The following is a 24,789-nucleotide window of genomic DNA, read 5'->3' as shown; positions in this document are numbered from 1 at the left end:
CTTGTAACACAAGTGGAGTGATCGCCCCTATCTATTGTCCCATTCAAACGTATGACCTCTCCAGGGGCCTCATGTATCAACGCTGCGTACGCACAAAAACTTTGCGTACGCCAGGTTTCACGCTCAGAATCGCTCACGTTTGGATTTACTAACAATGAACTGAACGTGGGAATGTGCGCAGCTTCACGGCAGCTTTCTGGCAGGCGTACGCACATTTTTTGTGCGTGTCTGTTTTATTTCCATTGGCGACTCCTAGAGGCAGTTGTGTTAAATTCTTCTCTACAAAGTGTCTGATCCTTGCAATGGCAGCTGTATGAGACGGGTTCATATAGTAGGTATGTAAGATTTCCATACCATACAGTTGACCAGCTAAACATTAAAGCACAATTTGCAGCGGTCGCCTGTTTTCCCAATGTAATCTGAGCTATCTACTGCACGCACATTGATATAAAGACACTATCTGAAGATGAATTTGTATGCGTGAATCAGAAACATTTCTATTCAATAAATGTGCAAATAAAATATGATGTACAAACTTATTAATGATTCCTACTTGTCTTTCTCTTGATAAATAGTGGGCAAAATCTGATATGTAGCGGGAAAAAAAGAAAGAATTCATTAGACGCTGGATTCGAGCCGAGTTAATGCTCGGACATGTCAATACATGATCACATGCTTCTTATGAGGTGCGCCACTGAGACTGCTAAAGGTACTGCAACATTTTTCAGTTATAAACCACACTATTTCTGTTTTAAATGCACTCAGTGCGATGTTCAGACCCAACTGTGTTAACCGTATCAGCTAAACTCTCCCACTCTATTTTTTTCTTTTGTTGTTAATTCCGGAGAACAAATTTGCAAATAACACCGCTTTTCTCCGGTCTACCTCCGAAAGCAGCACCTCCAATTCACATTCTGTTCAAAGTTTCTCTTTTTGCTTGATTTTGCCATTGCTTTTTCGTTGGGTTTTGTCATTAGCATAGTCATTAGCATATTCATACGGGGGAGGAGGCAGGGAGGGGTTTTGTGCTCGTGCATGTTGCGCTCAGTTTCACGTTCATTCGGATGTACAAAAGAATATGAGTGAGATTTGGCGTACGCAGTGTTTCATACATCTGAATTTTTTTCTGCGTACGCACATTTACAGCTTTGTGCGTACGCAATGTTTTAGTAAGATTTCCACGCAAGTCTTCGTACATGAGGCCCCAGGAACCTCTTTCCCGCATATTCATAATGCCTCCGTGACGGCCACAAATCATGGCAACAAGAGTGAATGAGCACGAAAACAGATCGCAAGAGGCATGCAGTGATCTAAGAATTACAGGTATTAGACTGAATTGATAGAGCAATAAAGATATAGCAAATGCAAATGGTCGATGAGCAAAAATATTTGAAAGGCCTTGCATGTATTTAGGCATTTTTACATATAACAACTAAAAGTTTTGTGTTTTTGACAATGTTGCAAGTTCATTAAAACCTGTCTGGAAAATTAGGGAAATAAACTTTTCTTCAGTGAGACATGTTGAATTCTTCCATCATTTGTAATGTTTCCAAATTGCCTATCATTTTTCTCACCATTGTTTTGTCTGTTTTATCTATCTTTTTCTGTAAAGCTCCCTCTGACCATGACATTTCCTCACTAAATGGTTATAAGAGACATGTTTAATGGATTATGTGACATGCTTTATTTATTCTCTTAGGTAAAGTGAAATCTTATATCACACTTAGAGGGAAAATGTGCTTTATACATTATAAAGCTTAAAGCATCAGAATCAGTATTTGGTGTCAGCCAATCACCATGACAATGGAATACATGGTATCTGCAGCAAAAACCCTGATGGGAGCATCCCTAACTTGTAGCGAGAATAAATGGTTTAACTTTCTGGTCAATAAAAGTGAAGCATTTCATTGCAGGTTTCTGTCCAAATAAAAGCTTTGCTGTTCCAAGTTTGAAAGCAAACAACCATTTATTATCAGCACAGTAAATTGTCTGCTGTATTATAGTATTACTGTATAAAGGAATAACAAATGCCATTAGATGTGCTCTCAATTTGCTTACCATGTTTACTAAAATAATTCACACACACTCACATTTTTTGTATGTTTGTAAACAGCATTGCAGCTTCTGTTGTTATAAAAGAAACCAAGCTAAATTAAGAAAAAAAGATTTAAGATTATGATGAAAATTGTTATAACAAAAACTAAACACATCAATTTTTACTAGTTTCTCAAGGCCCTAGATTATTGCATTGCAGTAAAGCATGCATGATGGACAGTGGATTTTGCAGAATTTCTACCTAAATAAGTTTCAAATTTTTTGGAAGTTTCCAGCCATTTTTAGTTTTATAATATTGAGTTAACAAAACCAAAGTCAGTGCTGAAAATAAAGAACAGGATTTGCACATACCTTTCCCATCCATAATTTTGACCAAATTAGAGTTATATCGGTCACTCTGGAGTTTCTCTTCAAGGTCAAAAGACCTCTTCCCTTCAATCTCATCATCTGAAATGCCATCATCCTGGTACCGCCGTCGTGTGCCAGACCGCTGAAAACAATGTACAAATGTAGAAGATTTATTTTCAGAATATACTACAGAAGCCATTTCTGCTTAACTGGTAACACTTTACAATAAGGTTGTATTATTTAATGGATTTACTAACATGAACAAACAATAAACAATACATTTACTACAGTATTTGTTCAAATTTATTAACGTTATAGAAAATACAGATGCTCAACGTTAGTTCATGTTAACTCAAGGTGCATAATGTTAACAACATACATTTGGATGTTAATAAGGCATTAGTTTATGGTAAACTATGATTAATAATTGCTGTACAAGTATTGTCTTAGGGTTGCATGGTCTACCAATATTATGGTAGTATCATGTTACTATGACTCCAAAATGCTGGAGATGCCACTGTAGTGTGTAAATGGTAGTATTGTCATTAATGGTTTATCAACAATGTTGCATGTGAAAAAGTCACTAAAATGCTCAAACGCTTGTGCAACAATAAACCATTTTAATTGAATAGTCTGTGGAGTACTTTATGGTTGCAAAACTGTAAAGGATTTACACCTTTTATGGTAGCCTATTACACGTTTTCTGATGCTTCAGTTTGAACGCACATCTGAATCAGTTTATTTCTGTTCCAGTAAATATGAATTAGTAGCTACAACAACCGCAAAAATCTCTCAAAAAGAACAACTCAAAGTGAAATTTTGAATTACTTTGGATTCTGACCTGATCAGACAAAAAATAAAAAAATAATGAAAAACCCAAAAAGAGCAACACTGGAAAGAAACATTGAAACAGTTTTTAGCCACTTCATACAGCCTAATTTGCTTTTTTTGTAACAAATTTCACTTGGTATAATTTGTATCTTTATTTTAATGTATTATTTGTTGGTCAGTTATCTACAAAATAAACAAAAAGAACTAATGCTTTTTAGGGGTCCGTTCTTCGTACGTGGATTACTCAGTTAGCTGGATTTGGATATTGACGATTTGACACGATCCAGGATCGTTTCGTTCTTCAAAGCTGATCTGAGAGTTGTTGTCATAGCAACAGTTCTGCGAGGTCAAACCTGATCGGGAGCAGGTTCAATTCATATAAACAGGATTAGGTCGGCTCAGTTCAAGCAAAGATAATACAGAAAGTATGTTCTGAATTCTGATATTTTCTTACAGTAGTAGTTATATAAACTTGGGAAAATGGTACATATTTTTTAACTATATATATAAAGTTATAGTTATTAATAAAATAAATAAAGTTATACATATTAATAAAACTTGCTAAATAAAAAATGCAATCTGCACCCTCAAAATGAAAGTACAAAGACCTGTCACCTGGTGGTGCAAAGAGAAAACTTATTGATATTAACTTTTTAGATCGCTTTAGTACAAATTGTGTATAATAGAAATGCAGAATATGTGACTTTTTTAAAGCAATAATACATTTATGCAGTCATAAACATGTTTTGATAGTTAATATGCCGGTTTTTTGATGCTTCACAAAAGTTGCAGAAGCCTTTACCAATATAAAAATGCTTTTGTAAACAACCAGTTATACTTTAAACCGATTAAAAAAATCTTTTCTAAATGTAGAACTAAATACACTGATTTGCATTGAAATACATGATGAATACTCTTGACACATGAAAGAGTAAAGCCTGCAGCTCACAACAAATGTGGAAGGTTATTGTGTGTCATATTTAACAAACCGTTTACTGCTAATTTGATGTAATTTTGCTCACATGGATAATTGAATATTAATCAGATGATGTCATTACGCTGCTGTGCCGTCAGCCAATCGCTGCATTGCTGATCATGATTTCGAGGATCGATAGATCTGTCCTTCACAACACAAGCAGCGATCTCAGATCAGTTTATCCAGACATTTTAATCTGATTCGCGAACTTGTTTGAAGAACCAAATTAGCAAGAGATCAGTTATCAAGATTAAAAGATCCAGGATCTGCCAAATCATCTTAGATCATTTAAGCGAGCTACGAAGAACGGACCCTAGGTGAAGTGATGTGCAAATACCTTTTTCAATAACAAGGGAATTAGAAATTCAATTAAAGAAGGCCTATTATAACATATAAAATATAGTATTTCTGACTATTTTCTTTATTTCACATATTTGAGTTATGAATTACAGTACTGCAACACTACTTGATACCACGATTCTTCAGCTGGTGATGGTATCGCGACTACCCTATATTGTTCATAAATAGTTAATATTAGTAAATACATGAACTTATTAAACCTTGTTGTAAAGTGTGGCCGCTTAATCTGCATTTGGATAACTAGAAAACCAAATAAAATATAAATTTTAAAAGCACTAACACTTTTGGAAAACCAGTTCTACCTCAAATATAACTCCAAATCCAGCTTTTTCCAAAATATTATTGAAACACTTTCCTTTTATTCAAACTCGTGTTTATGGGCCATATACATATCAGAGACAATTAAAGTAAACAATAAAGAAGTTAGTTTATTATTTTACAGCTGCTGTGGCACAGTCCCTCCAAGATAACAGCATAAACACATGAGAATGAGGTTTTGACAGTATCTTCCCTCGGGCGTGTTCACTGTAAAGTCAACAAAACCCATAGGCAGGGAGTGACGGCAGGGTTCGAGCGCCAGCTGTCGGCGATATAACAGCATTACAGCTCGTTTAAAAAACTGATTATAAACGTTCCCCAGACAGCAATTTGGTTTGGATAAAAGCTGTTGAGTAAATGAGAAACTTACCAGTCGTTTGCTATAACGGGATTTAGCCTCTGACATACTCTGAAAAATGAAGATACACATTGGCAATTATACATTTACTTACAGGTGCTGATAAATAAATTGCATCAGGTGTAGCGAATGCAGTTATTTATTCCATGAATTAATCTGTTTGAAGCCAGGCAAAAAATTACTTACATTAAACAACCACTGACCTTAAAACTCGACTTTATGAAAGTACTTCTTAATTTTTTAACATCAAAAACATTAGCCGGTTTATGTTTCTCAAAACTGCCCACCTCACAGCATTCTGTGTATTATAAAGGAGTTAACTGCTGCCTAAGTAGGCTGCTCACTGGGCTTTGAGACACACTCGTTATGAGCAGTAGTAAGATGTGATCAGACAACAGAGCCCGTTTAAACACCCCATTTTCCATTTTTGAGAATATTCACGAGAACGTAAGTGCACGTTTTAAATGCCAAACAGTCTTAAACCATTTACATGTTACTCCTAAAATAAATGATAAACGAAGAACTGTGACAGATAACTGACATTTATTGCAGTTAGTCTGAAGCAGCTAGCTTGAAGGAGCGCTTCACTAACGTTAACGTTACTGTTGACCGAAGGCCGATAACGTTAATATAATTCCCCACATAAATGGGCTTGGGTTCGTCACAAGGCTCGGTTGTAACTGCTCTGTTACTGAAAATATAGGGTGGGTATAAAGTAGCAGAGTCAAGCTCCTGACAGTGGAGGCTATCCGGCTAACCCACTAGCATTTCCATTGACAAACCGCGCTAGCCCGTTAGCCTGCTAGAAACAAAACAAAAAGACCTTTAAACAATACCTAGCCTTCAACTTTCGCTTTCCGCCGATAGTGTGGAGCCGCTGTGTAGGAGGATGCTTAAAAATCCCCGCGGAGCTGCAAACTCATCCTGTGCGATGGTGTCGTTCTTCACTTGATATTCTTATTTTTGTTCGATAAAGTTAAATCAATCCGCTTTCATCCGCCATTTTCAGATTGTCATGATACACACACACACCACTACTAGCTACTCATACGACACGCCCCCAGAAGCAACAGCCAATGAGATGCGAATTTCAATGCAAATTAAAGATTTCGTCGAATCGTCGAAAGACGATTGGGTGAAAGCGACGCTATTCATAAAGGAGCTTCAGATTGGTAACGCCCCTAGCTCGTTCATATATAACGGGAGCCAATAAATGTTCGAATTGTTGTGTGGACCGGGCGGTTTATTGGCTGCGGAGAGAAAATCGGGTCATTGTTGCAGCCTATAAGTGGTGAGGATATTTTTGTCGAAATACAAACCTATGAACGCACACATCTATATGATCTACGAAAACTCATTGGTCAATTTTTGGCAACCGCATTTCGTAAGAGGATTAAAACCGAGGCATTATAATAGTTATTGTCTTGTAAAACAGCTAAGTCAAAAGCCACCTGCCATCATTCAGCATCGTTCAACATGTCTGTTCACTGATTGGTTTACTGTTGGGGATTAAAACCAAATCTTTCAAACACTGAACCACTGAATGATTGTTATGAAAACATCTAGAAATATTGTCTGATAACTAGGGTCTAGGATAGAGGTTTGTGTAGTTGATGAGCATTTGTATTTGCAGAATGCAATTTTGTAATGAAGTAATGAACGCATTCAGCTCAGATATAAATAATATAACCTAGGAAAGTGGCTCTTTTGCTTGCAATATTGTATAAATGCCTTTGTATAGGATATGAATTGTCTGTAAAACAAAAATTTCTTAAATCCTCTCCTCATTTATTAATTTTTAATTGAAATTTATTATTTGCTTAAAGCTATACGTTTATCTAACAACAACAAAATCTGCAATTTAATATAAACTTATGAAAAAATCATGCTTCCAGTAAGTTAGTCTTTCCCTTTCTTTATTTTGTTCTCGTTTCTTTTTTCCTTTCTATGGATTATTTTATTTATTGTTCTTAACACTTTGTAACTGTATGTATTTGTATTCCGGTGTCTTATAGATTACGTCCAGATTTATATTGCACATTTCCTCTTTTCAAAATAAAAGGTAAGACAAAAAAGTTCTCTGTTAAAAATTAAATAAATAAATCTTCTGTGACAAAGCAAGCAAAAGTTTTAAAAACACTATTATTAACACATAAGTTCAATGGACTCAATACAATACAATAACAAGTTAAACAGCAGGACAACCCATATATTGTGGCATATTGATCCAACATTAAAAAGTGCCATTGTGTTTTTGCTGGGTCAGAGACAGAATCTGAGAAAATTTTTTGCTATTTTGGCATAGAATTTTGTAAAAGACTTGCAGAGTTATGCGGAATGATTTTGGGAGTATCATAACTAAAAACTTAAAATATGAAATCAACAAATAATACATTTATAAGTTTTATTTAATGTTTACAATGTAAATCCAATTATATCCACTTTTTTAATATAAACAAAGCAAGTCTCTCATTTAATATCTCTACTGTAAAACAGAAAATATTACTTTACAAACTGTATTGTAAATAAATCATAGGAACATTTTAATAGTATTATTATAATAATATCACAAAAATATTTGTGAAATTAATAAAAAAAAACTGAATAAATATAAATTTGCACACATTTACGCAAGTAAATACATAGACTTAATGATGGGCTAAAAATTTGCAGAAATCTGTGCGTGCAGATTTTGTGTGAGCCTACTCCTACTGTAGGGCTAAATTGATTCAGCTTAAAAATTTAAGACAACCAGGGTTTTTTTTTTTTTTTTTTTTTTTTTTTTTTACAGTGTAGGATATCATCTTACTTTAGAATATCTTAATTTCGATTATAGTACATTTCTTGTGGAACAATAGCATAATAGCTCATTCATTAATTTTCTTGTCGGCTTAGTTCCTTTATTAATCTGGGGTCGCCACAGCAGAATGAACCGAAAACTTATGCAGCACGTTTTTACGCAGGGGATGGCCTTCCAGCCGCAACCCATCTCTGGGAAACAAACATATACACACACACACACAATGGACAATTTAGCCTACCCAATTCACCTACTACCTACTGCGACACTATGTCGCCAGCATAATAGTTCATAAACCAAATAATATTGGCAAGAACAAAAATGATTTGATAGCATAACATAAAAACACTGCAGCTTAATAACAATAATGATTGAAATATAATTACATTTTTTAATAGCCTACTTTTCAAATCCCTGTGCAAACTTATCCGTTTTGTCAGCTCAGCATGTGGAATAATTTTTTTATTATTTGGCTCATCAAATCAAAAGTGTTAGTACATTTATTATGCTTTTATTTCACGAGGAATCACTTTTGTATATTTAAAAGCATATAGTTGACCCAATAAACATTTATTTTCATTTACATACTTACTTTTTTATGTTGAACACATTAAGATGAACAATGTCAAAATCTGTTCACTATACTGACTTCCATAGGAAAAACAAATACTATAGAAGTCAATGGTTACCAGTTTCCAACATTTTACAAAATATCTTATTTTGTATTTAACAGAAGAAAGAAACCCAAATGAGTTTGTGACAAGTGAAGAAGAGAGTAAATAATGACAATTTCCAGTTGTTTTGAGGGAACCGTTTAACCCATTGGTACCCAAACTTTTTCGAATTAAGGGCCAAAAACTAAATATTATTCATAGCCGTGGGCTGAAGGTAAATATACCACATTTTACATAAACATTGTCATAGGTGATTGCCTGATTTATTTCATAATATTTCTAAATAAATAAAAAACCTTACTTTAAACGGTAATAACTTGTTGAACGATAACTTATTGCGATAAAACAATAAACAATCACATTTATAAAATGCTGAATATATTAGTTGAGCAGATTCTGTCTTTGACTTGATTTGCTCACCAAAGTCTCTGGATTGTCGAGTGACAGAATGTATATTTAAACAAAATCTGCTTGATTTGCATCATTTAATTGAAACCTTTGATTTCAGTCAGCTTTTAACAACAAAACAAACAAACAAAAATGTTACATTAAATTTGAATTGACAATCTCGAAACCATCCCCATCATTTTCTCTCTCTTCTCAGACAGGATGAAGGGCCAAATCAAAGGTTACCATGGGCCAACTTTGTCCCACGGCCACTAGTTTGGGCATATCTGCTTTAACCTGATGCAAAAATAGTCTTGCATAATGATAACTAAACACCTTTTTTCTTGTGGTCTCGTTTTATTAGATAACATAACACATTAAAGACAACCATACCATATTGACGTATTCAAAATAGGCTAAGTGTATACACTACTGTTAAAAACACTCGTTTCAACATTAAAACATACAACCAAACATATTAGACTATGAGACGAAATTACATCTACTAACTACCAAAATTAACTAGAACAAACATCGAAAAAAATTGACATGTCTGTCTCTCTCCGGGCTCCTTTTGAAAGGAATTGTCCTTGTTTAATGAAGTTGTTGAACAGCAGAGGGCGCTGGTTTCAGTCACTCGATAGGGTGTGAGGGTTCGTTTGGTTGAAGCACACTACACAGTAAACGCATCTCTTCAAAACACGGATGTGAGAAGACGGGCAGGAGTCCTTGTGGTCACTTCAGCCTGGAAGATTGTAGTGATAATTTGAGCAACAGCGATTTAAAACACGTGTTGTGTGACAGTACAGATTTTGGTTTCCATTCTTCAAATAACCCTGGAAAAAAGTGAATCATAGTTTCTACAAAAATAAATAAATAAATGCATAAAAAAATAAATAAATAAATAAATAAATGATAAGCGGCATCTGTTTCTGGAGCAGTAAATCATCGACTGTGACTGATTTCTAAAAAAAAATCCTAAATTCACGTGACAGAAAACTATTAGGCTACATAATATTTTTGCTGTCACATAAATGGTAGTTATATTATACATGTGGTCATTTAATAGATGGGTTATTTAGTTCACAATATTACCGTTTTTACCATAAATGGTTTCATTTTCATCTGTTTACCTAAGAGATAATATTATGTACAGGAGAACATTGACATTTTGAAACTGACCTGAACTGAAACAAATCTTAAAAAAAAAAAAAAAACTTGTGGGACCTAATTTACCTCCTGCGGCAAGATTATTGTCATTATTATTTTAGTGATGTGCTTGATGTAGGTCAATTTATTTTTATGCTTTTGATAAAGTAGCATTCAACTTAAGAGCTGCTTAGACGATGCGTCAGACCGTTTCTCTTTGTTTCGCTAGTTATGCCTTTAGATAAATAATTATTTAGGCCTATTTAAATATTCATTAATTATTTATGTACAATAATTAAGACATAAAATGAGATAGTAAAACATAATCAACAAATAAAACATAAATGAAAAAGCTTATTTATTGACAGTTTTAGTCCTATCGCTTAAAAATAAAAAACGCTGTACATCTCTCATATTTAGGCTAAAACGCTGCTTCATTTATTTAGGTCTACTTATTTGTATGTATGATTGTACTTTAATTTTAGTTGCCTTTTATTTCTTTAATTTTACTTTCATAAATCATTCGAAGAATGATCGACTAAGTAAGGTTAGTATTTGTTGTTCCTAAAACTTGGATGGGCAACAAGACTTTTAGTCAGGTAGTGTAGCTTGCTTTTTATGTTTGGCCAAATAGTTTGATGTCAGCTATTTATGTCAGTTTAGTATTTTCATCTTCTCAAGGGAATATCTTCTTCATATTTTGAAAGTTTAATTAAAAGCATAACTATTGCCAAAAATTGTAGGGGAGGGGGGGGTACCGTTTAAACTAAATGCTTACCATTATGAAAAGAAGCTGTAAAGGTAAGAAAACACAACAATCCCCAGAATCGCACAGCAAAGCATGATCATCATTTTCTTCTACAGAGAGAACGATGGATATTTATAAGGAGGCAAAAACAAATACAAGAGAAAGTTAGAAATAGCACACAGGATAGAGAAATACATTCATAAACCCCTATACAACACTTTTCTCAGCACATCTGAAAGTCATTTTAAACTGGAAAAAGGAGAAAGGAATAAAACAAAGGAGAAGTTCAGATTTATAGGGATAGTTCATCCAAAATGAAGCGATCCACCTGAGGTGAAAGTATTCAGGACAGCATGCTAATGTCAAAAGTCAGTCTGAAAGCAAAGCTGTCAATGTTCATTCTGTTAGTGCACATTGCTATTTATTTTTTAGGTGAACAATTGATCAGTCCAGGTTAATCAACTGAAAGGTAATAATCCGTTTCAGCTGGAAGTACATCATAATGTAATAATACTAAACAGTATTATTTCTCATTTGTTTGGCTTCAGCAGATTTCAATGTATTGCCAGGAGATTGAGGAGCTCACCAACATCCTGGAATGGCTTCATGGTGAGTAAATCAACAACATATTCTCTGTTTTGGGTGAACTATCACTTTAAGACCGGTGTGTGTTTGTGTGTGTGTGTGTGTGTGTGTTTGTGTGTCTGCAAATAGTCACTTACCATTAGAGGTACAGCATATCAACAAGAGTTCACTTTATACAGTCTGTCAACATGTGTGTCATTGACATATAATACAAACCAAAGAAGAAGTTATACTGTTAGTGCTTCCTAATCGCATGATTCTCCTATTTTTTGCGGAAAGAGTTACGGGAACACTAACCTGCTAAAATCGCCTCAGCTCAGACTAAAATAATGTCTTGAGACAGCTGAAGATACAAAGTTTTTTAAACTGCCTCTGTCACTCATTATAGAATGGTTTAACTATAACTTTAAACACTTTATAATTTTAACGTATGAAACTATAAAAAGTGTATATTTTACATCTCGTAAATTTAGTTTTTGTTGAAACTAAAATGTACTTCTGAACATTTAATAATCCTAAATAAAAATCTATTCATCAATCCATCTATCTACGGTATATGAGGATAATAGTTTACCAATACACTACTGAAAAGTTTTTTAAAAGAATTAAAGTACACTTAAAGGGGTAGTCAGGTTGTGCCTAAACCAGACAGAAAATGACACAGCTGAACCTGAGTCTGCTCTCTAAAATAAAACCTGAAAAAAAAGTCTTTTTTTATATATATTCAGATTATAAGCATGTGTGAGTAATATGAAACGTTCACATATCTCTTGTGAGTTTGTTATTTGAAATGTAGAATGCACTGACGCCCATTCATACAGGGTGTTAGCGTCAATGCTTCCGCTTTACTTTGAATGGGTGACGTCAGGTGTTGCTGAACTGCATTGTGGATCCATCTGCACCGCTTCAGTGGCGTTGCTCGCTGCAGAAGTTGGAAATTTCTCTTTTCAAGTGCCAACAGATGCATTAGCCAATCAGATACACTAGCTTTAGGCAAATACACCAGCTCAGGCAGTAGTCAATTTCAGACTAATTTCATTGGCTGATGCTGCTAGGACACGCCCTTGTACAAGTGTTGACAACTATCTGAATTTTGAATTGTGTTAATTGGAATATTGACAATTGTAGTTTAATAAATATGAATTTTTATTTGCCGTTGTTTTGAATTTGAATTTCCTAATTTGAATTTCATACCTCGAATACTGAACATCTGAAATGTAAGAAAAACCAAATATTTCAAGGCTGAATTTTATAGATGTATTTTTAAACTTCAGATTTTTTTGTGTTCTGAATTCATAGATTGCAGATATTCAGTTTGTAAAAACACAGTTACAAATTTTCAACATGAAGAAATTCAGAACCTCAAATTCAATATCCTAAAATTCAAAAGCAGAAATTCAGATAGTGAATTATCTGCAGTCTATTAATTCAGAACACAAAAACTCTGAAGTTTAAAATACAACTTCAGCCTTGAAAAATTCAGTTGTCTTAAATTTTAGATGTTCAATTTTCAAGTTATGAAATTCAATTTCAAATTAGGAAATTTAAATTATTTATTAATTCATTCATTCATTCATTCATTTTCTTGTCGGCTTAGTACCTTTATTAATCTGGGGTCGCCACAGCGGAATGAACCGCCAACTTATCCAGCAAGTTTTTACGCAGCGGACACCCTTCCAGGCGCAACCCATCTCTGTGAAACATCCACATACACATTCACACACACTCATACACTATGGACAATTTAGCCTACCCAATTCACCTGTACCACATGTCTTTGGACTGTGGGGGAAACCGTAGCACCCGAAGGAAGCCCACACGAACACAGGGAGAACTTGCAAACTCCACACAGAAACGCCAACTGAGCTGAGTCTCGAACCAGCGACCTTCTTGCTGTGAGGCGACAGCACTACCTACTGCACCACTGCTTCGCCCTAAATTTAAATTAAAATTAGGAAATTCAAATTCAAATACATTTTTAACAGCATATAAAAAAATCTGATTTATTAAATTACAATTGTCAATAATTCAAATGAATATAATTCAAATTCAGATTGTTTTTGGCATATTATTAGCTCCATAAAAGCCCCACATAGAGAGAGAAACACTGCAGCACTGCCGAAGATTTCTGGTGTTTACAGCGGTTTGACAAATAAATATGAATTTGTAGCTAAATTGTTAACAGTGCCAAACAGCATTTCCTGCTGTTTACATCATCGCAAAAAACAGACCATTAACACTGTGCATGTAATAGATCAATTTTAACAAATAAAAATACTTACAGGTTGTGCCTCACAATCCACAGCTTCATCGGTTGAAGGAGTTTTTAGCCAAATTCAGCACTGAACTGGGAGAGATTCTGGAAGCTCTCCTTTGTCAAATGATAGCTATATATTTTTTATAATTCTCTGGAACATAATTAAAATTAAACTGTAAGCACTTGTCTCTTTGTGTTGTGTCTTTTGGAAGCCTAAATACAGAAACAGAACAAGCTCTGTGGAAATAGCAGCGTTTGGCTTTCACTGCTACATTACAGCACTACTGCTCCTATAGCCACACCCCTTCGCAGATACATGCACATAACCTAAAGCGTTTATGATCTCACTAACCCCAATGTAGATTTTTGTTGTCCACAAACTTCATTCACTGTAGACTTTACTAAGCTAACTCTGTAAAAGCCAATGTCTCCCTTAGCATTGAACTTTGAGCATGTTGCATTCAGAGATGTTGTTTATGTTCACACATCTACATTACACATCAACTAAAGTTTCAAATTAGTTATCGTAGTGGATCATTTAAAAAATGACATCAACATGCAAAATAAATTTTTTTTTTTTTGGACAATAATCTCCATGAATCCATATCACATATTTAGAAAATATAAAATGTTATTTATTAATTTGTTTAAATCTGTTTTTATCTCCCATACATAACTTTTACGTTCTTAAAAAAATCGCTACAGATGTGTGTTTCTTCCACTCTGGATGACCCATCAATGTTTAGCTTAAGTTCATTTCACAAGGTCCCAGAACAGAAGCTAAAATCATCTCTGAGCCCTTTTGATCATGAACATTTCACTAAATACAGCTATTGATGAACACACTATACATCAACAAACATTTAGGCTTGAAATGGAAGATACCTTTCTATGCAAGTCGTATAAAATCCCTTATTCTTTGCTCTGTGATTTGTCCATTAAAATAATCTTCCGTCAAGAGGCATTCTTGTCGTGTAGTAGAGGTTCCTTAAACAGATCTCATCAGTCATTACATATTAAAAATCTACTTTCTTGACCATCACTAGAGTTCCAGCAGACTTGTTTCCCATTGGTCTGTGCTGATGAGGGGAGGAGCCATATGTGGAGTGGGCGGGGCATTTAAAACATTAAGGTAAAATGGAGGATGTAAAGGAGAGAAGAGAAACTCGTTTCCCATTGGTCTGTTCTGATGAAGAGAGAGTCCATATGTGAAGGGGCGGACATTTCCATTCATAACTCCAAGGACAAACAGGGAGGATGAAAAGTGAAGGTGATAAGCTGTAATAATGGTGAGCCGCTGAGGGAGAGGTTATCATAAGACCTGTGTGAGGATGATGATGAGGATGATGACGAGCACCACAGCAACAACCACACCCACTATGATCATCTTCTACAAGAAAACCAAACAAAACAGGATCCGTTAATCCAACAGCAAACATCTGAAGACTTAAATCCTTCACCAGCAGAGCCCAGCTGAACCATAACACACAGGCCACGTACACTGTGACAACCGCATTCAACACTTAAATGGACTCAACAATGAAAAGACAAACATCAGGTGAAGTCCGTATTATAGCCAAACTGGTCAAATAATTCTTAATGACATTTATAGGCACATAAGAAGTGTGAGGAAGAGGTAAGAAGGTAAGTTTAGGCCAGTGCATTGGAGTATTCACAAATTGTATTCCATCACTGGTGACAGATTACAAACTGTATTTCGTAATGTAATCTATAGTATCCGACATTTGAAGATTTCTTCCTAAAGTAGTCCTAAAACTATTGAACAACACCCAGTCTTGTCTTTGCCTTGTCTTTTTTGATCCACTTCAAATGATGACTGCTGTCGGTTATTCAAATTTTAGAAAACGTTATTTTGGATTACTTTTTATGTAATCGTTTTTAAAACTTACCATTAAAGACAAGGGGCTGAGGAAAAAAACATTTGTGTATTCCTGATGTAACAAACAGCAATGACAATGCATGCATCAAGATTTCCATATTTGAGATATTTTAGTCAGAGTACCAGGAATCAATAGTTACTTGAATGTTAATGGATATTATTAAGACCTTGGTGCTTCATATCTGTTTATCAACAATGTTCAGTAATGCCCTATTATGTGTTTATATGTAATTATTTGTTTCATATTGGTTTTATTTTCATTAGTTTCAAGGTGTTTTCTCACCCCTTTAATAAATTCTAAAGCATGGAGCCAAAATAAATTTACATGGGATTTACATTGCCAATCTAAATTGCAAATAAATCCTAAGCTACTGTACATTATATGATACAATCAGACTTCTGGTAAGCAAAATGTAAAAAAAAAAAAAAGAAAAAAAGAGAGAATGATTTTTATTTACTGCCATTGTGTAATAATATGTAATCAGTCACATAATCCAAAAAGTGTAACTGTAATCTGATTTACATTTTATGGCAACACTTTAAAGGGATTGTTCACCCAGAACTGAATTCGCACTTCAGTTGTTTAAAACCAGTTTCAGTTGCTTTTTTTCTATTGAACACAAAGGAAGATATTTTAAAGACGGCTGAAAACCTGTAACAATTCAGACTTCCATAGTATTTTTCCTACCATGGAAGTCAATGGTTACAGCAGGGGTGTCCAAACATCGGCCAGTGTCCTGCACAGTTTAACTCCTTCAACGCACCATCCTGGAAGTTTCTAGTATACCTAGAAAGAGCTTGATTAGCTAGTTCAGGTGTGTTTAATAGGTGGTTGGACTCAAAATATGCAGGACACCGGCCCTCCAGGACAGAGTATGGACACTCCTGAGTTACAGGTTTTCAGCTTTCTTCAAAATATCTTTTCTTTTTTTAGTGTTTAACAGAAGAAACTCATAATGGTTTGGAACCACTTGAGGAAGAGTAAATGGTGAGCACATTTGAATTTTGGGGTGAGCTTTCCCTTTAAGACTGCCTTCAGTGGAAAAGCCATTTCAACATAAAACACTGCTCCTCAATGATATAGTAAAATACTAACTATAAATTTTTGGTCATTGTAATATTACTTTAATAATAAAAAGAATAATATTAAATGCTCAAATGCCAGTATATAGCTGTTGTAACCCTGTAACAATTACTAAAACAGTTAATATATGGTCCTCTTTTAACAAATTTGCATAAAGGTGTTTGTATATATGCCTTTCCTGTCGTAAAAGTGCATTTAATAACTCTTGTTAATAACTAAAATTGGAAAAATGTGTGTAATATATTTATGTGTAAATTGATAATCATGTGCCCTCTGCTCCGTTTTCTTTTTATTATTATTTAATTTCTTCTTTTCTTAATTAATCCTTTTTGTTAAGGAATTTGAAGGGATTTTGTTGTATAAAAAGTGGTACATGCTGGTTCTTGTTGATAAAGCAAAAAAAAAAAAACCTGTAACAATCATAGCAATTTTAGCATCAAGCCTTTTTCTGTACACAACTAAAATGATCAGTTAGGTAATTCAATCATATTTTTAAATGCGGTTGTCACACGTGAAACATCACATGGTGTACGTAGCCACAGAAAAGTTAACATCAATACAAAAACCCCCAACAGAATTAAGTTGGTTGTATCCCAAAGAGACCCCAAAGCCCAACATCTTTAACATCTGAGCGGAAGACTAGAGAAGACCAACTAATATCCAGAGCTCAAAGTCTGGATAATACACTAACACCAGACCCATTTCCCAGATGTTAGACTCGTTCCTCTAAAATGTACTCACCGGTATCATCTTTGCAGACCTACAGATAAACCCACTATCAACGCAATAATGGCCAAAATCACCAAAACCACAGACACTATAATAATAATTTTCTGTGAAGAAACACACAGATAACACACTGTTATAGCACTTACTTTAACTATTTAAGTAACAATTAATACAGACACAAATCTGGACCAAAAAACAATCTCTGGATGGAAAATCTTCAATGACATTCATTACATGCAAGCACAGAAAGAAAGAAGGAAAGCAAGAAAGAAGGAAAGAAAGAAAATACTTTGCACTGCTTTGAATAATTTGCGTATTCATAAGCTTTTTTGGGCACTCTACAGGGTTGCAACAACTCGAGGCTGTAATAATGAGTAAAAGATGAGTATTTCCCAATGTTGGGTTGCGGCTGAAAGGGCATCCGCTGCGTAAAACATATGCCAGAATAGTTTGCAGTTCTTTTCTCTGTGGCGACCTCTGATAAATCAGAGACTAAGCCGAAGGAAAAGGAACAAATGACGAGAATTTTCTCTAAAGGAGTATCCCTTAAAATACATAAGGGAAAGTACATAAAACTTCTGTCATGCCAATTTAAACTCATTCTCAATAGCTTCAAACCCAAAGCAAGATTTTAGATTATTATGCACAAACGTACACAGATGAGGCTTTCACAATAAACAACTGTGAATTAAGCAATTGCTGTTGGTTTAAATAGCAATATATGCTCTCGTGTGGTGCTCAATAGTGGTGTAACGGATCACAAATCTCACAGTTCGGATCACAGTATGTTTTTTTTTGTCACAAATCGGACTATTTTTTGGATCAGCCAAAAAAGAGAGGAGACAAATGTAACTAGCTTTCCATTACATATTTTTAAAAAAAAATAAAAATGAAGTAATAATCATCTGCATAAAAATAAATTGTAAAATATTCAGCACTGTGGAAAATTCCCTGTTACTATTACTGATGCTAATAACGCTAAATGTAGAAATCTAACATTATCATTTGTACAACCCATATTTATTTGAGTCTCATTTTTAATAAATGCGTCAGTTATTCACTCTTACAACTTCATGTTTCATTGCTAGATGGATCATTTTTGAAGAATTATTCAGTGACATATTTTTGATGGTTGCTTGTCACCAACTATTGGTTAAACAATGTAATTGCTCCCAACTAGTAATGTGAGATACTACTGATTTCCTATCCGATCCAATACCAAGTAGAGGGAAATTAAAGTATGTAACAAGTAGAGTACACATTTTACTCCAAGATGAACTATTGCAGACATTTTGGTCATTTCATATTTTATTACTTATTTCATAACCAAAGTTCTAAAAAATTTGTTTTAAGAATTCAGGGAACTGCCATTGTTTTATCACTGTCACATAAACCCAAGCCACCAAAATACAGCCACATCACCATATTTTCTCCCTCTGTACCTGGATAGTGCCTGCCTACTGCACCTGGGGACTCTAAAAGCAATGTCTGTTTCGCCCTAGCAGCACCTGTGCCTCTCCTTTCCTCCATTTCTGACCGCCCAGTGATGACATTGTCATATTCTATCTTGTGATTTATATGTAGATGTTTGATTAGGTTTGTGGTATTACCACAGTATCTCACTGTTTTGTTAGACGTGTCACATATCGCATCGTTTGAGTTTATGGAAGTGAAGTAGCTCCACACATAACTTCACTTGCAGTCACCCATCCAACGACAGCGTGACTGAACAACATGTGCCAGCGGACTGAGTGGCTAGCTAGTGTGCTCTGCATTTGTACATTGCCATTAGGGTTGTAACAATATACCGGTATGACGGTTTACCACGATTTGAACTTGCACGATTATCATACCATGAACAATTGCATATCAACGGTTTTAACCCTTAAAGACCGAGACAGCCGCCCGCGGCTAAAAATAAGTATTGCTCTTAAATGTTTAATAACTTTTGATCCGCTGATCCGATTCATACAATTCAAAGATTGGCATAAAGAAGAGAATCTCAGCTTTCCAGTGCTGTATCACATAACATTCGCGGACAACGCTGATTTGACAACGCTGATTTGACAAAGAAACGCTCGTCACTGTGTCTCCGGACAAATCAGACATGATACATTGATGCATTGTCCCTCCTCCATGCCCAGATTGGTTCAAACTCGCTATATCACAACCAATAAGCATAGGTTTCGCTTTTGTTTGTGGACCAAGCTTTTTGAACAACACGGAATGAGAGAAAGGCATACATTTATGCGCGGCTAAATAAAACGCAAAAAAAAAAGTTTTGCATGAAATAATTCTCATACTAAGTACTTTTGCATGCACAGCAGCACAGAAACATGACAAAACAGTGACACAGCAATGACGAACTGCTGCTCTTGCTGTTTTCAAAAGACGCAAATGAAGATGCAGCTGTTTGTCTGCATTGCAGACAACCATATCCAAATCCATATCGATAGACAACCATATCCATGCTGGCACATAAAACCTAAGGATGTTCCATATTAAATCTAGTTTCGTTATGTAACTATTTATAGTATAGTAAATATTTATATCTATTTTTTACTGAGGATTTGCACCATGTTTATTTGGACTTTATTTGGACTTTGACACATTATTTATTATTTTCTTATTTTTATTTGTTCATTGTAAGTGGTGTTGTTTATAGTAACTAAAAATATATTATTTGGAAAAAGTCAAATTTGCTTCACTGTTCTATTATTTTGTAACATTTGTAACATACCGTATACCGCGAAACCGTCAAACCGTGGTATTGTTTTAGACGATTATCATACCGTGAAAAATTCATACCGTTACAACCCTAATTGCCATATTACGCATATGACTTGGCAGGCGGAAGAACAAGTAGTTCCGTCTAAGTTGGCATTATTCAGATAAACTAGGGTAATTGTGGTTACTTTCCGCTGTATTTCTATTTCCAATAAACTACATATTTGCTCCAATTTACTGAAATATCAATGTTTTGATAAGTTAATCGATTTTAGAACATACAAAGCTGGTATAGGAGATATCAATATTTTAGTATCGATCCGCACATCACTACTGCCTACAACTTTCATTTTTGAGCGTTGTTAAATGCATATGAGAGTGATTGTGATCTTTACCATAAACATCAGTGGTTTTATCTAAACTATGAACTGTTATCCCAGTACTTTTGTGTTATTTGACTGTTGGTAACTTCAAAACTAACTCAAAACACTAAATACTGAATCTCTTTCTTGATTTTTGCGTTTTTCAATTACAGATTTGAATGCAGCGATTCGAAAGATTAATAAACATATGCAAATCACCATCTACCGCAACCTACCACATAAGCGACCACAACTTCTTCCGTCATAATTATATTTTATAGGAAAGCTTACATGCTTTCATACATGTGATTTGATGACTGCGATCGTTACAAATTTAGGATTAATCTACAAGTAAAAAAAATTATTAATCCATGGGTCACGTGTGTTCCAACCTGTGGGTTGTGATTCATACTAATCACAGATCAACCATGATCTGTTATACCTCCAGTACTCATAAGGAGTACCAGATTTACTTTTTTGATACTACATTTTGGACTGCCTTGGAGTTGAAGCTGTTCTGATAAATTGGCAAATCCCACATCCACCGATCTATATACAATATGTTCTACCCTGGAAGCATTTTTACGTTTGTTTTATTTATTTAGCTATTTATTATTAATAATAATGAAATGTTTGTGTGTCCTCATTGTAACTGGCCCCTGAACATGCAAGCATAAGCACATGCCTATGAATAAATCCAGTTCATATTAGTGTTGGAAAATTTCCAGGTTCTCCTGTTTACCCTACTATACATCATGTGTTTTTTGTATATCTGTATCAATACAAGTTAAACTTCTTACTAAAGTAACTAGCACTAGATACCATCATAATTTTTCCACACAGTACACCACAGAGCATCTGTGTGTATTGTCAAGTTTGTTAAACATTATTCTTGCTATTAATATGTCCTGAAAGGGGAATATATGTGGCTTGTTTTGAAATTACCTGCTGAGATTCTTTGAAATCCTGTAATGGGAAGTTTCAGGGCGTATCAGGATTAGTAATAATCACTTTGTTTGTTTGTGTGTGACGTCAGTGTGTTCAGACACAGTAGGGAGAGGCTTTGGGAACGGGTGGGACAGACGGACGAGGCTTCATATTTATCTTGAACTCACACGCCGAGCCTCCTGCTGAAATTTAGCTGCTTTCTTAGTGTCAGCAACGGCTCGCTCCACGAAACCCACTGACTGGTCCATGTTGTTCTCGATCCTTTCAATCATGCCACCCTTTGATGGATTTTGGGTGATGAAGAGAGAAGCGAAAAGAGGAAACGGGGGAAGAAAAAAGGAAGAGAAAGACAGCAGAAGCCACAAAGACTAATGTCAGACAGAGCATCAGGTGAACTTCGTACCTTCCGGGCTTTACTCTGATACCTGACTGCTTTCTTGGTTTCATCCCTTGCGGCTTCAACGTGATCGACTGCTTTACCCACATTCACCTCAATGTTATCAACCATGTTGCCCTGAAACATATAAAACAAACACAATGATGATTTCTGTACCCTTAAAGAAGATGTACACCCATAGCACAGGGCAAGTTTACTTAACTATTTCAATACTTAAAAATTATATTTTTACAATAACAAGTTAATCAGCAGGACAACCTATATATTGTGACAAGTTCAACCGTATTTTTGCTGGGTAATGACTAGGGCCAGACAGAATCTGCAGACAATGTTTGCTATATCTGTGGGGAAATTTGTAAAAAATCTGCGGATTTATGGGGAATGATTTTGGGAGTATCATAACTAAAAACGTAATATATGGAATAAAAAATAATACCTTTTTAACATTTATTTAAGGTTTACAATGCAAATCCAATTAGATCCACTTATTTGGTAAACAAAGCAAGTCTCTCATGTAATATCTCTACTAAAAGGCAGAACATATTACATTACAAACGGCATTGTAAATAAATAATATGAACATTTTAAAATTACTATTATTATATCACAATACTTTTAGTGAAAGAACTTTAAAACCTGAATAAATATAAATTTAAACACATTTACACATGTAAATACATAGACAAAATGATGGGCTAAAAATCTGCGGACTTCTGCATGTGCAGATTCTGTGTGGGCCTAGTAATAACTGATGACACGTTTGAAGTACTTGACTTTAGCTGTATGAAAACTGATGTTTACACTTTTTGATTATTCCCTTTTTACCTTGTTTTAAAAATTCTGGTAATTTGGATCACTAGTAAACAAGGAGGACGTGGTGCATTAATCCTTCTCTTCTATACACTTTTAACCACTTTTCTAATTGCTTTCATTAGAAAGTCTATGGGTGGGTGTATGGCTGTTTGTGTACTCAGACTATGTACAGGAAACAGAGAGTGAAATTCAATGTCTTTTAAGACCTTTTTTAAGACTCTTTCCATACAAGACATAATAACCACTTTTTAACTGGAAACACTGGCAAAATTTTAACTTACAGTATATTTATTAAATATTAATGTAAGAAACTAATCCAAAACAAAAACATTATTCATATACTGAATAAACCAATTAAATCTAGCGAATTCAGCAGGTTGGCGCCTATAAAGTAGCAGAAATAATGGTGTTGCCTTGGTTACTGCAGTAAACAAAGCAGCATGATGTTAAATATAGCAGGATTTAATTGATTTCATAAACTACACAGCATCCTGACATTCGCAGATTTAATTAGGCAAACTTTAGCATACATCGCATAATCAAAATGATGTCAAATTTAATACCTTGCAAAATAGTATTTTAGTCTTTTTAATACTTTTAAATGGCCTTAAATTTCTCTAAATTAATATATCAACTTTTAATACTTTTTAAGACCCTGCATATACCCTGTTTCTGATCTTTTGATGTTTTCTGTGAGGTTAGTAGTCAGAGAATAATGGCTCATTTTCACTGAGAAGTACAGTTCAGTTCAGTACGATATGATATGATGAAGACTTTTTTTAATTTCCACTGTCAAAGCTATGAAAATAGCAAACAGTACCAGTTTTTTGGCAACCTTTTTCGTAAGAGTTCCTGATACAACAGCTCGGCACTAAAAGTGTGGCGTTAGACTCACTGCTGAATGGTTTTGGTCTACAGAGAAATGTCACCAGAGCATGCAACAAACAAGGGATAGACAACACAGGAAGTGCCATTTTAACTAATAACACAATGACGGTACACAGCAATGAACTATATTCAAACAAAGCTTGTCGACTATTTGCAAAAAAACAGTTACATGCCAAGAAGCAAGAACATGATCTGCTGTATGTCCTCTATAGTTGTTTATGAAGCCATTCATACGCCATGTCTAAAAACGTGTAAAACATCAAAAGCCTTTTTCCACAACCTCTGGAAGTGGTTGAAAATGGACAAGCACAAAATGTTTTAGACCAAGTTTATACCTGAATTTAGCATCTTTCACTTGTAATCGATCAATAAAAACAATGCTAAGATGATAGATAAACACTGCCTTAGTGTCTCTGTTGACTATTAGTGATTTTGGAATAGGGGTGGGGGAAATATTGATACAGCGCAGATTGACAAAAGTTTCCACAGCAACACTATGGCCATAGTGATATATTGCCAATATGGTATTTAACTATTTGGTTTAATTAAAAAAATCTCTTTTTTTACAGTCTAGATGTTGAGAGCTTTCTAGTGAGCAGGGTAACCTTCAGCATGCAGTAAGTTAATGAAATAAAGATTGGTGTCATCCCTAAGAGGTTCATATTACATAGGAAATGTTTATGCTTTATTTTACCACATTAGTCCCAAGATAGCAGATACAACATGTCTTCTTCCAGGGAGCCAAAATGGCAGAATGTGAAGAAAAAAGGTAAAAAATAGCAATATATCCCAGAATAATTTAATATCCTTAAAACTGCAATACTATTTTATTGTGACACAAGTATTATGTAAATTATGCATCGTGGGAAATCTGGTTATTTACTTTTTTAACGAAAGAGAGTCTATTGTGTCTATCTATTTACAGATAAAAAATCGTTGTCTCTACCTTCTTTAAACATAAGAGTATTAGTTGACTGTGAGGTTAGGGTTAGTAAAATAAGTTGACATGTATTTGCAAAGTTACTGTACTTATAGTCAGTAAAATGACTGTCAAGGGACAATTTAAATGCATTTTTAGCAGAAATCAGCAGTCAA

The 24,789-nt window shown here is 34.7% G+C and overlaps 2 protein-coding genes and 1 long non-coding RNA gene across 16 annotated transcripts in view; 1 reads left to right on the top strand and 2 right to left on the bottom strand.

Moving 5' to 3' along the window:
* The window catches only part of kdm2ab (lysine (K)-specific demethylase 2Ab), a 28,499-nt gene extending 22,238 nt beyond the window's left edge, over positions 1 to 6,261 (bottom strand). For all 4 annotated transcript variants that reach the window (XM_087281426.1, XM_087281427.1, XM_087281428.1 and 1 more), the window contains exons 1-3: positions 6,083 to 6,261; positions 5,259 to 5,297; positions 2,407 to 2,545 (exon numbers count right to left, since the gene is read on the bottom strand). In XM_087281426.1, coding sequence (XP_087137552.1) covers positions 2,407 to 2,545; positions 5,259 to 5,294 — 175 coding nt within the window. In that variant the 5' untranslated portion in view covers positions 5,295 to 5,297; positions 6,083 to 6,261. The remainder of the gene's footprint in view (positions 1 to 2,406; positions 2,546 to 5,258; positions 5,298 to 6,082) is intronic.
* Positions 1,209 to 6,227, top strand: LOC147833951 (uncharacterized). The gene is made up of 3 exons (XR_015507458.1): positions 1,209 to 1,815; positions 1,860 to 3,454; positions 4,528 to 6,227. It is a non-coding gene; the product is annotated as an uncharacterized LOC147833951 (long non-coding RNA).
* Positions 6,262 to 9,444: 3,183 nt separating the features above from the next.
* stx3b (syntaxin 3b) overlaps positions 9,445 to 24,789 on the bottom strand; it is a 60,309-nt gene continuing 44,964 nt past the window's right edge. For 2 of the 11 annotated variants that reach the window (XR_015506650.1, XM_087280287.1), the window contains 2 exons: positions 22,000 to 22,110; positions 14,460 to 15,236 (listed from right to left, as the gene is read on the bottom strand). Coding sequence is in view for 6 of the 11 variants with exons in the window: in XM_087280287.1 (XP_087136413.1) it covers positions 15,159 to 15,236; positions 22,000 to 22,110 (189 nt within the window). In the remaining 5 variants the exon portion in view is untranslated. Of the gene's footprint in view, positions 9,968 to 11,034; positions 11,115 to 14,455; positions 15,237 to 17,571; positions 17,664 to 21,763; positions 22,111 to 24,789 lie in introns of those variants that run through there. The other 9 variants (XR_015506647.1, XM_087280290.1, XM_087280289.1 and 6 more) reach the window with 9 other exon arrangements.

This window comes from Danio rerio, chromosome 14, assembly GCF_052040795.2.
Source record: "Danio rerio strain M-AB ecotype USA chromosome 14, GRCz13ab, whole genome shotgun sequence".
Taxonomy (NCBI): Eukaryota; Metazoa; Chordata; class Actinopteri; order Cypriniformes; family Danionidae; genus Danio; species Danio rerio.
This window is presented reverse-complemented; position numbering and strand designations above follow the sequence as displayed.